Below are 16160 nucleotides of genomic sequence, written 5' to 3'. Positions count from 1 at the left end.
TGTCTTTTGGTGCTACTCCTCTGAAGATGCCAGCCACAGCTGCTGGCGAAACGTCAGGAACTACAATGCCAAGACCACGGCAATACAGCCCGGAAAACCCACAACAGCCATCGTTCTCCGGCCGTGAAAGCCTTCGACAATACAGTGTTTATAAACTTCATAGACAGACAGCAAGTTGTATACCAGTTAGAATTTTCTAAAAATTTATGCTGGGATTGCTGTTAAAGTACGGCATTCTCCATTTCCTCCTGCTGTGCAAGGAATTTACAGCAGCTTACATAGATTTTCCATGGAGGCTTCCATCCAAGGACTACCTTGGCTTCATCATGCCCCTTTGGATCATTCTTTTCATTTATCTCAGCCAATAAGACCATGATAAAGCATTTGTGTACAATACTTACACTACAAACAAGCTCTATGAACTATGCACAGATAACAAAATACTAGAACTTGGGAGTATTTTATGAAATTGATTTGCAATAGGTTGAAGACAGGCCAAAAGTAATAGTACTTCAAATAAGGGTAGTTGATTTGTGGAACTCACTGTTACAAGATGTGGTGATGGTCATTGGCTTTAATAGATCTCTAAGGTGAGTTGGACAGATTTACAGAGGAAAGTTCTATCAATATATCTCATTGTCAACATGGACCGATCTGTGGATACTTAAATCCAGAGATTGGAACCATGAGCAGACAAGACAGATCTTTTTAACAAACCTTAGGAAAGTCCTAGATTTGCAGAACAACCTGAAATCTTAAAAAAATATATATGGAAGGTTAAAACCCCTAAAAGGCAGTGTTTTTACTTTTAAAGAATGCCTTATATGATTTCAGTAGCCATCCTTGGGGTTGCTAGGCAACCATAACAATATTGCCCACCTTCAGATCTTGGTTTCTGTCAGTAAAAGGCAGAGGTGAAGGCTCTTTCCAGGGCTATTTTGGCCTCCTAGTCCATCCTTACTCCCCTCGTTCTTTCCTTGAAGGGCAGACTCATTTGGAACAGGCCCTACAGAAATCACCAATTTGCTACCATACAATTAGCATGAATCATCCAGATGCAACAGCAGCTTCTGAACAATGTAATGCCACACAATTCACCTGGACTCAGAAGCAGCCTCCATGCAACTTGACCAAGGCTGGCAGTAACACTAAACAGCTCACCCGAGTGACTTGCTACCACACAGCTTTGGCAATTTGGCCAGACTTTTCCCAGGAAGGCTATCAGGGCTCGGAAGGAGAGAAAGCTCAAAGAGATGCTTCTCTAAAGAGATAGGAAGGGACCATAGACTTCACTACTACGTACTCTCTATTATTTTATGTATTACCTGTTGCTTTAAGAATGTGCCAATATGTACTATCTGCTGCTTTAAGTATGATCCTACTAGGTAGTCCTATGTTGTTTAATATGTCAGTCTTAGAATTGCTTGTACTCTGTTTCAGCATTTCTTCTATTGTGTATTAGATTTTTGCAAATTAGAGTATCAAACTAGTATTGGCAAGACCCAGCTTGGAACCCGCACTCTGGATTGGTTATGGAAAAAAAAATGGTCTGCCATCCCCTAAGAAGCTAAAGGCAGAGTCAATACCTTTCCCCAACCTCTGCTTTCCCAACACAGCCCTGCAAAGTAGGTTGGTAGGTGACAGAACAACTGGCCGAAGTTCAAAGACAGCATCAGTAAGAGTGGGGATTTGAGCATGGATATCCCCAAATGTAGAACCACTTACCACCAAACTTCGTCTGACCACTAATTTAGTTGTATGTGTGACAGGCTGAAATCCAAATGGTGCCGCTTTTCCTGACCTGAATGTAGACTGGGTGATATCCTCCAGGCTGGAGCAATTTACATGTAACCTAGTGGTTCACATGTCTATAGACCAGAATTTAACTGTCTGTAGACCACTATTTAGCTATCTCGCCATGGGTGACTACTAATTTAGTTGAATGTGTGAGGCTGAAATCCAACTGGTGCAGGTTTTCCTGACCTGAATGTGCTTGGGTCCACTATAGAGCACTTTTCATATAGCCTGGTGATCTGCATGTCTGTAGACCAGAATTTAGCTATCTGTCTGGGATTCCATCATTAGGTAAATTACAGTGCAATCCTAAATAGAGTTATACCCTTTTAAGCTCATTGACTTCAATGGTTTTAGAAGGGTGTAATACTACTTTTGAACTGTTACTTTAGGAAAATAACATTTATGTATCTCTTACCTTTTTTTACCTTTGCTCCATTGCTGTAGATATATACTTCTTTTAATTACTGCAACCCGCCCCCCCCTCCCACTGCAACACACACTTTTATGGAACCATCCTAAACAAGTCTACTCCGCGCTAAAACCATTTTATTCAGAAGGACTTACTCCTAGGAAACTGTTCTTAGGATTGCAGCCAAAGTTATGTAACATCTTATTTTCAAATCAATCACGCTGGATTTGTGATTTTTCTTCTTCCCACATAAAAGCCTCCCTGGGTTCACGCTAACCATGGAATTAAGGACATGTGAGGATATATTATTTAAAATAAAGGATAGATTCTTTTGTTGGAATAAAGGATGGAAACTTGTGTTGGGAATTGATCTGGATGGCTACATCTGCATATCAAAGTGCTTTTACAATAAAAAACAGTTTTCACAATTACTTCACAGAATTAGATAATCTTTTGACAAACAAAGTGAACTGTTTCCTTGTGTCGACCACATGCTGCATTTGAAAACACATATTCTTGAGAGGAGAAAAAACAAAAGTGGAAATTAAAAGCATGCTGGGATACATTCAGAACCTCTGGAAGACTCTCCTATGACAAGAATCGAAGCTTCTCTGACGACAGACAGTTATGACTGCTCTTCCCCCAATATGAGTTTATAGGAAACACTCAACACAATATTCTGTCTTGTGTAAGGAGGCCCTCAGTCTGTTTAAGCCTTGAGCTGGGAGGGGATTCTTGCTGTGTCATCTGGTTCAGAAGGCTCCAATTCTTATGTTTCAGACCCAGCCTCCATGTCTGGGTATCAACTGGTACCCAGGGGAGAGGTGAGCCAGCTTTAGAGGGGTGGGGGGAACAGTGAGGCAGGGTCCCCTCTTGTAGATGTCAAAAATGAAAAGATAAGTAAATATTTGCTGACCAGGAGATCTTCTTTCATCTTAACTGAGACCAGCTTTCTGTTATACTCTTCTTTATCCCTGAATCCATTAGCATCACTGAATTACTTACCTAGTAGACTTTGAAAAATGCATCAAAATGTGGCATTTAATGGACTAGGAAGTATTGCTTCTTCGCTTTCCTCAGGCACAACTTCTGCAATCTGTTTTGTTATCAACACATCTGTAGAGTGTGCATTACAAGCAACTCTTTTGAAATATGCTCATTTAATCTCCCCAGGATCATCATTAATCTCAAAGTAAAGATTAAGGAAAAGGTCTTCATTAAACTGAAGAGCACAACAGGAACAAAATGAGAATTTCCCCATGTACTGTAATAAAAATGGGGTAAAAAAGACTCCTGTTTATCCTCAGACAACATTAATATCATGCCTGAAGTGCCTTGACATAACAGATCGCAGATTCCAAGGCCTGATATAAACAAAGACTAATACATTTTATTTTGCACCAGCATGGATGCCAAATTATCTGTATCCATCCCATAATAATTCCTGAACCAGTTCTTTATTAGTACTTCTGCTAATAAGCAGCTGAAACAATTTCTAACCTGCCATAGTGAAAGGAGGCCACCACGAGCCCTGCATTTTTGCTTGATGGGTTTGCACACAGGGTTGCCAGTTTCCAGGTGGTAGCTGGAGATCTCCTGAAATTACAACTGATCTCCGGGCCACAGAAGCAGTTCCCCTGGAGAAAATGTTTGCTTTGGAAGGTGGACACTACGGCATTATTCCTTGCTGACATCTCTGCCCTTCCCAGACCCCACTCTCTCTAGGCTCTATCACCAAAATCTCCAGGAATTCCCTATAGCCAGCAACCCAATTTCACGCTGATGCCCCATTTTGTTACAGAGCCAAGCAGGCAACAAAATCAACATTTTTACTGAACTCTTAATGAGACATGAGTATTCTGATGGACTGCGTTTGGCTCAGTGCCAGATCACAAGTTGTTCAGGCCAGAAACTTTAAAAAAGGATTATTTTTTTTGTATTGGAACAATTGCACACAAAGTAGGAAATGGAATATGTGAAAGATGAATAAGTGTTAATTAAAAATGAATCAAAATAAGAGAGGAATATCAAATGGTTTCAGAGGAACTAGCTGAAGTTACATTAGCACTTGCGTTTGGCAAATGAATAATGCAGCCCTCATGAATATTCGTGCATTGGTACGAGGATGCAACATACAAGAAGGTTGATCTAAGCTTTTGTAAATGGAGCACGTTTGCACAAGTGATCTTTAGTTCTCTTTCTCCCAGTAACCTCTTGCGCCTCCTGAAAAGCAACTACTGCAGGTTAGGAAACCTTAAAGATGTGGTCATGTGACAAACGGTGCAACAAGAAGAGAGGAATAAGCTGACATTGCAGGAGTAGATCAAGTTCCACGAACCAAGAACTGTCTCATCTTTTGGATATTAACACTGGCAAAAATGTCATGTAAAAGACTAAAGTGTTAGACAATACAACTGTCCTACCCCCTTCAAAAGCATTTCAGTAATTGGATATCCAATTTCTGCAGGGCCTCATGGACTCCTGGTACATTACTCACACACTTCTCCTGGAAGTCTATATAATGGCAAGTTGGCAACAATGGCTTACTTTTATTTATCATAACTTCTGCATCAGCATCCCTACCAACATTTCACAGGTGAAACCAGAGACACCCCAAGCATCACTGCCTGAACCTTCCTATGTGTGTAAAGTGCCTTCAAATCACAGCTTACTTATGGTGACCCTCTAGGGCAGTGATGGTGAACCTTTTTGAGCCTGAGTGCCCAAACTGCAACACAAAACCAACTTATTTATTTCAAAGTGCCAACACTGCAATTAAACCTGAATACTGAGGTTTTAGTTAAGAAAAAACAACTCATACAGTTGTCTGAATGTTAAATAGTGGGTTCAGACACAAGGTAATTCAACAGCTCTTTATTCAGCAGGAACACAACACACTCTGACTGACTGAACAGAAGCCCTCAATACATATACAGCAGCTCTACCCCCAGAATAACTGATAGCCAATGAGAATACATACTTTACAATACCATCCTTTGCATAAACTATATACGTTTGAAGTAGGCAGGCCACTGATTGGTCTTTATTATAGAGGACCGATTGGCTGCTGCCTTGAAAAAGTAACCTGTGATATTGCAGGGATTAAGGACCAATGAGAATGCAGGCATTGGGAGCCTTGACTGAACCTTAAGCTCAACACAGTATAGTACATTGCAATCAATACAGTAAATACTTTAAAGGCCTTGCTCGGCCCAGTACACAACACCGAACTAATTAACCTCTCTTTCTCTCTCTCCCTCTCTCTCTCAGGAGACACGAATGAAAGTAAAGCAAGTTAAATCAAAGCAGTTTTCCCTTCTTCACACCAGCAGCCCTGCTTGCAAGCTCTCTCTCTCTCTCTCTCACTCACAAGCCATGACTGAAAGTAAAGCAAGTTAAATCAAAGCAGTTTGCCCTTCTTTACACCAGCAGCCCTGCTTGCAAGCTCTCTCGCTCTCTCTCTCTCTCTCTCTCTCACACACACACACACTCACTCATGAGCCATGACTGAAAGTAAAGCAAGTTAAATCAAAGCAGCTTACTCTTCTTTAGAAAGCCAGCCCCGGCAGCCCGGTGGCTGCCTCCGCTTCCTGCTGCTAAAGAGACGGGCAGCAGGGAGGCAGCCTTGAGGAAAAGGAATCATGTGGGCAAGGCCCAAACCCATGTGATCTCTGCTCAGAGCTACTGGAACGCTGTTGCAGGTGGGGCTGAGAGAGCTCCTAGAAGCTGTGACTGACCCAAGGTCACCCAGCTGGCTTCAAGCGGATGAGTGGGGATCAAAATAACGATTGCATTATTAGATGTCAGTTTTCATCATGAGGCTAGATTCTCCAGTGTCTTGCAAAATCAAGTTTTTCCCCTCATTCACTTTAGTTGGGGGTCTAAGTAACACCAATACTGTTTAAACAGCAAGATACGAGTCCACTAGCACCTTAAAGACCAAGAAGACTTCCAGGGTCTAAGCTTTCAAGAGTCAAAGCTCCTGCAGGAAAGCTTATACACTGGAATCTTGTTGGTCTTTAAAGTGCTACTAGACTTAAAACTTTCTTTTCTACTGCAGACCAACATGGCTACCCACCTAAACCTGTTTAAATAAAAAGTCAAGTAAGGTGCATGGGAGAAGCTTGAAACAAGCAGAATATCTGACCTCTTTAGAGTAGGAGAAGACACTGAATATGAAATTGCAAAGGCTAGTGAGATAATAATTTAAACCATTTGATCCAAGTTCTTTCTTTCCTCCTAAAATTCCAACAATATATTCAGTGACCATGAAATTAAAAAAATCAATAGTAATAAAAATTCAGAACCTTTGGGTGTCAGATAAAATATTCATATTGCAGCTTTTGGTTGAATACAGAAAATGCATTACTACTAGGACTAAAATTGCCACAGCACAGCAAGACAAAATAAATAAATTTTAAAAAAACATCAGAGGGGTGTAGTCGATACTGTTTGTGTGACTAGGATCTAGGAAACAAGAGTTCAGTGCTCGGAGCTTTTCTTTTCCTTTCCCAATGAATCATTTGGCCTTAAAATTCTCAACTTTGGGATGACTTATAAATGTTGGTTTAATACTGTCACATCACAACATTAAGGCAACCTATAGGGGTTCAAATCCCTGCTTGGTCATGAAACTTGTACTGGGGATATTTGTTAGTTAATGCAGCAAAACTGCCCTGTCAGTAAAGTGCAGAATCACACGTGATAAAACACTCTTCGAGGCAGTATTTTGCAACAGATAACACTTTTATTGAAGCTGTTTTACATTCACTTGCATTTTAGTAGTAGCAGAAGAAAAAGAGAAACCTAATCGAAGTAACATTATTCTCTATTACCAGGGCCGGATTGAGGGGGGCAGGGGGGTAGTCTGCCCCCGGCGCCACCAGGGAGCGGGCGCTGGGAGCAGCTGCCAGCAGCCAGAGGGCACAGGCAGCAGCGCAGACAGCCTCGCAACCCCCCGCACTGCCTTTCGCCTGCCCCTCAGGACAGGGGGCGGACGGCTTGCTGCGCACCCCCTGTCCTGCATGGCCGGCAAAAGGCAGTGCGGGTCGCTGCGGGGCTGCCCGTGCCATTCGCCTGCCCCGCAGGACAGGGGGCGGGCGGCCACCCCCTGTCCTGCGGGGCAGCGAATGGCGCGGGTGGCCGCGCTGCCTTTTGCCTGCCCTGCAGGGCAGGGGGTACGCGGCAAGCCGGCTGCCCCCTGTCCTGTGGGGCAGGTGAAAGCAGTGTGGGGGGCTGCCAGGCCGCCCGCACCATTCACCTGTGAGGAGGCGAACAGATCGGGCGGCTTCCCAGCCCTGCACGCTTCCTCCACCGTTCCGCCCTGCGCGATGACATCACTGAAGTGACGTCATCACGCAGTGCGGGGAGCGCATGCGTGTGCACGAGGTGGTCAGCCTAGGGTTGCCCCGGGCGCAGGCAACCCTAGATCCGGCACTGTCTTTTACAAGTGGCTGACTAATCTGCCTGCATGTGAGTGGGAGAGTATGGGTAAGCTTCTGGAATGCTTGCACAGGTGAGATCTGCAGAAAAGCCTTTCTTCTTGAAAGACCCTGAGAAGAGAGAGAACAAAAGTTCAGAAAGAGGAAGAGGAGTCAGAGAAAAGCTTCTAGCTCAGACAAAGAGAGCCTTTACACATATATACTCCAGTTCTCAAGAAAAGGGAAAAATAGGGACCGCAGTATCCAGGCATGCTCTATTAGCCTCTATTTCAACATCTTGCTTGGGCTACCTTGTATCAGTCACTATGACTCACTTTAACTTATCTCACAAGAGTGTTGCAAGGATAAATTGAAGATGGGAGAAACATGTATATTACTTTGAGCTCTTTGGGGGAAGCTCAGAATGAAAAACATGCAGATAGAATTATTGGCCCAGTTGCCTTGGTAATGTAAATACATTCCCTCCCACTCACCAGCACCCATTCAGATCAGACGGAGGATGATACAACTTAATTGCCTTCTGAGACATCATACTGTAGCCAAATCAGATTACCTGTGAGGTCCTGCCATGTTATTCCATGTGCAATATGAGCCTCTATCTGAACCCTCCTCAAATGGCTCCTGCCAAAGCAAGAATAGCCCCCAAAGCTGCAGCAAAGAATCAAATCATTGGCTGGGAATGGTTGTGAAAAATTGGTAAGATGAAAGGTTATTTTCCCATGCTCCCGAAAGTAGCATTTTCCGCTGTGTCTTAGAGGTAGAACACATATTTTGCACACAGAAGCTTCCAGGTGTAGAGACTCTCCTCAACTTGAAATCATGGAGAGTTATTGGCAGTCAGATACACACAAGCTAACTGGACCATTGGTACAAATTTATTATTTACTTCATTTATACCCCATCAGTATCCTCAAATGGGGTCCCAAAGTGGCTTCCATTACTCTCCTTTACTTCATTTTATCCACACAATAACCCTGTGAGGGAGGTTAGGCTGAGTGTATGTGACTGGCCCAGGGTCATCCAACAAGCTTCCAGGTAGAGTGGGAATTCAAAGCTGGATCCGCCAGATCCTAGACCAACACTCACCCACTACACTATAGTAGTGGTGTAGGCTTATAGACTGGCGACTACTTAAGTTTCCCATCGTGCTGAAACACCAGAGCAGTGTTTTGTTAATAACTCTTCATTTATTTTCACAGTATTAAAAATGGTAAATTGCTCTTCCCTTCCCTCCTGCTGCGTTTCTTGTTCACATTATTAATTATTAAAACAACAGTCCTGCAATGTCCAGGGCAGTAAGTATGAACATTTTTCTTATATTCACATTGTAGGGCTTTTCATGTTATTGCTGGACATTATTCTTAACTACATTGTTGCTAAAATAAGCTGCTATTTTTTTCCTGTATGAAATCTGCCAAGCCTTCTTCTGGAATGCATTTGTTACTAATGGCACTCTCTGTAACACTCACATTGACCTAATTGTGGGGTCTGGCCTGAAAAATGGACACGTTACATGGAATTGAGAAAATGTTGAAATGAGCCGCCACGGTGATATTCCCTGTATTTAAACAGAGGAAGAAATGGTGTTTTCCTCTACTTCCATGCTACTGAGCCCTTTAAAACATCTCAATTTGGGTAATCTGAGCAATTAAAACAAATATCCAAAAATATTGCCCTGCCTTGCTATATTCATACTTGAAAACAGTTTCTATTCATATCGAGTCAAATTCCCAAAGGCAGGAGTCCCTCTAAGGGGTAGACGCCATATGCTATCTTGTGTTAGCATTACAGCTTTCTCTATGATGCACCAAGGAGGGGCTTAAAGAACATTACATTATACCTGCTAGCAAGCTGTCTTTAACAAAGGCATCTAGGGTGTACCTGTGTGGAAATGACAGCAGATGGATCTTGGTACTCTGTTGTAGCTTAGCTAACCTGTGCTCATCTCTCATAGTCTGCACAACAGACCCAAAGGAACATTGAATGGCAAAGTCGATATAGGGCCTCAGACTGTTAGGCTCAGATCCTATAATGTGTTCCATATGCACTAGATAGTTTTTGCCATGGAGCAACCTTCCTTTTCTGCTAAAAATTCCATTCATATATGATCAATTATCAGTGAATGTGTGCATTTCAAGTAATCATCCCCTTGGAGGTGGGGAGTGCCAAGTCATAGCTGACTTACAGCCACCCTAGGTGGAGTTTTCATGGCAAAAGACTAACAGAGGTGGTTTGCCATTGCCTGCCTCTCCATAGCAACCCTGGTCTTCCTTGGAAATCTCCCATCCAATTGCTAACCAAGGCCAACCCTGCTCAGCTTCCAAGATCTGACAAGATCAGGCTCACTTGGGCTATCCAGGTCAGGGCAATCATTCCCTTACTCACCAAACAATGTGTTATTACCTCATGTAGCCAAGAAATAAGCAAGAGCAGACCATAGAAAGAAAAAGTACTGTGCAACACAATATGGTGTTGCTAATTACAACATACTTTATTGTGGAGTGTCATGATGACCTGATTTATATACACTGAAATGGAAACACGTGATGAGCTCCACAGGTAAAGAAGACCACTAAGATATTCCTGCAGCACAAAATCTGAGTCTTTGTTTATGGACCTCCACCAAAGGTTGCCAACCTACAAATGGTGCCTGGAGTTCTCCTGAAATTACAGCTCATCCCCAGGGATTAGTTCCTCTGAAGAAAATGGCAGCTTGGAATGGTGGATTCTATGGCATCTCATCCCTGCTAAACTCCCTCCCCGTTCCAAACTCCACTCTCCCAAGGCTCTGCCCCCAAATCTCCACAAATTTCCCAACTTGGCATTGGCAATCCTACCTTCACCAGTCCCAAGGCTGCTCTAAAGCCCATTCTCATGGGCCTAGAATTGGCAACAAACCCAGGGGGTAATATTGCCTGTTCCTACCCCTAAGAGCAGTTTAGTATGCAGAAATGATATTATCACCCGCCAATGTAAGCATGCTACAGCACTGTCACAGGGACCAGGTCAAAATCTGACAACCCTTGGAGACTCCCCAAAACTGGGAACAACCTCATAGCCCTGCTGCATATATCTCAGCTCACCGCTCTATTGCATTTCAGCATCCCTACAGCCACAAGCCATGAGCAGCACAGAATCAAAACAAACTTTCCAGAACATCTAGAGTGTACATTTTTTGACAAGCACATCACCCATCATATCTACAACTGACAGGACTCAGGAGTCTAGCATAACTTCCACCTATTTATTTATTTATTTATTTAGAAAACTAGCAACAAAGCCAGTTGTGGGGAAAATACAATGGGCTCTAGAAAGGGGAGGGCGGGCAGGCAGGCATTTCCTTCTCCTCCATCACTGATCCTGGCTGGATGAAAGCGGGGGTGGGGTGAGCATGGCCACCTCCTCAGCACCTGATCCCGGCTGAGTGAAGGGCAGTGGGCATTGCCTCCTGCTCCTCACCTGATCATGGCCAGGTGAAGGGAGGTGGGCATTGCCACCTACTCTGCTCCTGATCCTGGCTGGGTGAAGGAGGGGCATTGCCACCTGCTCCACACCTGATTCTGGAATGTTGAATGGAAGGATGAATTGCCTCCTCCTCCATGCGTGATCCCAGCTGGGTAAAGGTAGGGAGGGCAATCATTTCCACTTACTCCTCTCCTGATCCCAGCTGTGGGAAGGTGGAGGGTGGGCATTGCCACCTGCTTTGCTCCTCATCCCGTTTGGGTGAAGATCTGTGGATTTTATGATATGAACTGTTGTTTTTATGAACTGTTGTTTAATATTTGTATTGTATTTTATAACTGTTGTACCTTGCCCTGAGCCTGCTTGCGGGAAGGGCAGGTTAGAAATGTAGATGATGATGATGATGATGATGATGATGATGATGATGATGATGATGATGATGATGATGATGATAAAAAAGACAGGGGTCGGGCATTGCCACCTGCTCTGCTCCTGATCCCAGCTGGGTGAAGGTGGGGGCAGGCATTGCCACCTGCTCTGCTCCTGATCCCAGCTGGGTGAAGGTGAGGGGCAGGCCTTGCCTCCTGCTTCGCTCCTGATCCCAGCCTGGACTTCCCACCATGAAGCGCTCTCTGGAGGGATGGCTGCCTCATCTCAGCTTCCCTCCACAGCAGCACCCTCTGGAGGTGAACCAGGGTAGGAAGTGAGTTGTCTTGAATACGCTTAGCCTTTTATATAGTAGGATGTGTATGGTACCTCAGAACAATAAAATGAAACCAAGCATGCCATAAAAACAAATCATAACAGTCAAACATAATAAAACAATCCAAGTGAATGGATGGTGAAGATAATGATCAAGTAAGCCAATAAAAACACCACTAAAAGCAAACAAAGACATGAAAACATATAAAACATCAGTACGGTCTAAAACGATACCAGCAAAAAAGCGCTTAAGCTAAACGTAGATGACAAAACAGCTAAAAAAGATGGTCCCATTTAGTTAAGGTCTGAGTAAACAGAAATGTTTGGGCTTGGTGCCTAAAGGAAATTAAGGTAGCATCAGGCCAACCTCAAGGGGAAGGACATTCCGAAGACAAGGTGCCGCTACTGCAAAGACCCTGTCTCTGGCTGCCATTTATTTTGCCTCTGTATGCAGAGACCCAGAGAACAGAGCTTGAGAGTAGAATCTCAACCGGCAGGGGATAAGGTGGCCTTTCCTTTATTCATAGTTATTATAACATCGTTATAGATGCAGAAAAAGACAGATCTTTACACCCTTCTAAGCCCACTGAAGTCAATCCTAAATGCAATCCTAAGAAGAGCTGCATCCTTCTAAGTCCATTGCAGTCAAGGGGGGTTAGAGGAATGCAACACTGCTTAGGGTTGCATTTAGGATTGACTTCAGCAGGCTTAGAAGGGTGCAAGTTTGTTTAGGATCACACCGTTCTGTGCAATATTGCTGGTTTTTCACTTCTCACTCCAGTCAACTGTGTCCTAGTACCCTTGACCCCACCTCTTCCAGTGGCTCAGCTGAGATTCCTCTGCTTTGATGTTGACCTTGCCACCGTCACTTAGCATTCTCAGAAGTTCCACAGAACTCTCCCCAAACAAAAAGCACAACAGGTCAAGCATCCATTTCTCTGACCCTTTCATTTGCCCATCATTTGCCAATGCCCACCCATGCAATGCAATGGATCTAGACACAGCCGAAAGAATCATTGTAGGTTGGCACTTGCTTACCTGCACAAGTCTCTCCATCGTAAGTTTCACACACCCACTCATGGCATTCACACAGTGGCCCATAGTATTTCCCCGGCTCTGTTACTTGGCAGATGCAAACCCCACAGTCGCAATGGCCTCTGCCGCTGCACAGTTTTCCACCTGGGAATCGACACCTGCGCTCGGACTCAGCCTGGGACAATCGGCAAGAGGAGGCACTTCCCAAACCACTCCTGCAGACAACAACAACAAAAATAAGTAATTGCAAACCACCAAGGCAACCTGTTGGTGGGGGACAAGGACATCCTATGAAAATGTCTGCAAAATCCACACAGTAGCCCTGGATGTGGAACTAAACTCAGCATGTCTTTGGAAACAACTAGTTTTTGCACTATGAAAACTGCCCACATTGCTTTAGAAAATCCTTAAGCCCCCCCCCCCACACACACACACACAGGTACTGAACTGCTACACTGGAACCTGAGTTGACCCAAGTCCCAGTTCAGCTGTGGTCTCATGTTCAAGCCAGTCCACAATGCCAAATTCCTCCATGCCAATTTTGAATTCAACCACGTCTAGAAAACCTAGTGTGAATAAGAGCCAAACTACAAGTGACGCCTGACACAGGTTGGACACTTGTCAGCTTACCTCAAGTTTTGATGGGAAATGTAGGCGTCCTGGTTTTGCAGCTCAGCTCTCCATTACAGCTGCAAGACCAGGATGCCTACATTTCCCATCAAAACTTGAGGGAAGCTGACAAGTGTCCAACCTGAGTCATTCGTCACTTGTAGCTTGGCTCTTAGACTGCAGGCACACATGGGGAGTCAGCTGCCATCTCTGTGATCCCGGCTGGGGTGTGAGGGAAGCAGTCACAATAACAACGAATGGCTTCTGGCTTCCTGTGAGTACAATGAGGGTCATACTAACCTTTCTCTGTACAAGATTGCTTAGAAGAATTTGGCAGTGTGACCTGGCCCCTAGACACACCACTGCCTCTCAGTCACACATGTGCTACACTTGAATGACCCTCGCTCGGCCTCAGCTGCAAACTGGAAGCACAATTTTCTTCCTTGCAGGGACACTGTGAAGGTTTCTAAAAGGAGCTGTAAACATGGTTACACTAAGCCATCAGCACAGGGCAACTGGTACATTTAAATAAAGAAATGAACTTTAAATTTTTCAAAAATGAACTTTTGAAACCTTGCAAATACTTTTTTATAAGTAGCCAGGCTAGCTAGCTGTATCATCTATAGTTTTGGCAATGTTCTGGAAGGGTCGTTTCAGCCTTGCTTTGTCATTTCAGAGCTGCCCTCTTCACAATGTACTGGGACATGATAAGGAAATGTAGTTATTTAGATATGTATACCCTGCTTTTCTCCCCAATGTGGAACCCAAGGCAGCTTACAACATTTTCCTTCCCTCCTCCATTTATCCCCATTACAGCAATCCTCTGAGGTATGTTAGGCTGAGAGAAAGTGAATTGGCCAGTATCACCAAGCAAGCTTTCGTATTACAGCAGAGATTCAAACCTGTACAGTCTTGCTTCAGACATAAACAGTACAGGTATAAACAGGGCTTTTTTCTGGGGAAAGAGGTGGTGGAACTCAGTGGGTTGCCCTCCAAGAAAATGGTCACATGGCTGGTGGCCCCGCCCCCTGATCTCCAGACAGAGGGGAGTTTCTAAGGCACCTCCAGCGGCGCGTAGTGCAATCTAAACTCCCCTCTCTCTGGAGATCAGGGGGCGGGGCCACCAGCCATGTGACCATTTTCAAGAGGTTCCGGAACTCTGTTCCACTGAGTTCCTGCTGAAAAAAAGCCCTGGGTATAAATATATTTATTTACCTCATTTATACCCCACTTTTCTCACAAAGAGGCTTACATCTTTCTCTTCTCCTCCATTTTATCCTCATGACAGCTCTGTAAGGTAGGTTGGGCTGAGAGTACATAACTGGCCCATTTTAGGTCACTGAGCAAGCTTTTATGGCAGAGGAGGGATTCAAACCTGGGTCTCCCAGATCTGAGTCCAACACTCTAACCACTACACCATACCAGAATAGTCGCATCATTTTAAATATGGACTCATTACTTCTCCCCTTCCCTCCCCATCTGCCCAGTTATATCATCTGAAATTATTATACTTGTGAAGGGACCCAACAGGTAGTGGAATACAGATTTCTTTTAAAGGTATGAAGTGAAAAATCTTTTTGAGGCAATACACACAGCGTACTTCAGGAGGGAAAAAATGCTGGTAAGATGCAAATGCCAGGTTATGAAAATCTCAGCATTTTTGACACACATTGGTCTCTTTATCTGGATTCATACCTATAATGGGATGTGTGAGCTTTTCTGTCTCCCATTTCCTGGCTTTCATCATTGCTGTTAGAATCGGAAAAAAATCGGTCCAGGGGGGCTAAATTTATACTTCTGCAAAGTTGCCTGTGCTGAAATGACGATTGGGGCAAAATGGGTGTTCAGTAAATTAACTCCTTTAAATAAGAGAATGCCAGAAAAATGAAGTCAACTGTTTCCAACAAGAACCTGCTTGCCTCCATCACGCTTGTGCTCAAAATCCACAGCATGGTTTGCTTCACCCTTCAGAACTGGGACAGTTTGTATATCCTGCCCATCTGTGGTTCACTGTCACAAATGCAAATTCCATTGGCAGTTTTCCCCCTGCACCGGAATGTAATTTTGCTTACTGGCTTCATTTTACAGAGGCAAGCAGCAGGTGGAGGGGGGGAATCTCTTAATCTTAACACCTCTTTCCTTACTTGCTGCAACTTGTTGCCAGTTTCTAAAAGCTAAGAGTGGAAACAAAACAATGCTTACCGCAGGGACAAGGAGAAACTTTGTGGAACTGCAGGCAGCAGAATAATCAGGGAAGGCATCAACAGAAGCAGACCCAAGCTGAGAAGCCCCTGTATATACATGGTTAGATCCCACGTCAGCAGCCGGTCAATGAGCAGTTCTCCCAGAGAGTCCAAAATTCAGACAGACCCTGTAGGTTTGCAGAGTTCCGAGCTGGCCAAAACCGGCTCTTTCCCCTGTGCTCCACCAAGTGCCTTTGATTAGCTGCCTGGAAGCTGGATTTGGGCAGCATCCTGGAAGGAAAGGCCGGTGCCAAACCCCAAAGTTTACAGTCTAGGCAGGAAAGTAATTAGAAACAGTTGTACGGCCAGATGGTTTATTTTGACATAATAAAGTATCCTGTTCACAGTTTTGAGCAGTCCGTCTCATTCTCAAAATGCAGGCACCATAAATATTTGAAGAAAGTACACTTGAGTGAACTTTGATTAATGAAGGCTTTGAGATAATGGTGGTCAAAGTGGGTA

At 44.1% G+C, this 16160-nt stretch overlaps 1 protein-coding gene across 1 annotated transcript in view; it reads right to left on the bottom strand.

The window, feature by feature from the left end:
* The window catches only part of ITGBL1 (integrin subunit beta like 1), a 288986-nt gene extending 273128 nt beyond the window's left edge, over positions 1-15858 (bottom strand). The window contains exons 1-2 of the mRNA XM_054973911.1: positions 15658-15858; positions 12850-13061 (exon numbers count right to left, since the gene is read on the bottom strand). Coding sequence (XP_054829886.1) covers positions 12850-13061; positions 15658-15758 — 313 coding nt within the window. The 5' untranslated portion in view covers positions 15759-15858. The remainder of the gene's footprint in view (positions 1-12849; positions 13062-15657) is intronic.
* Between the last annotated feature and the right edge of the window lie 302 nt (positions 15859-16160).

This window comes from Eublepharis macularius, chromosome 3 (genome assembly GCF_028583425.1).
Source record: "Eublepharis macularius isolate TG4126 chromosome 3, MPM_Emac_v1.0, whole genome shotgun sequence".
Taxonomy (NCBI): Eukaryota; Metazoa; Chordata; class Lepidosauria; order Squamata; family Eublepharidae; genus Eublepharis; species Eublepharis macularius.
This window is presented reverse-complemented; position numbering and strand designations above follow the sequence as displayed.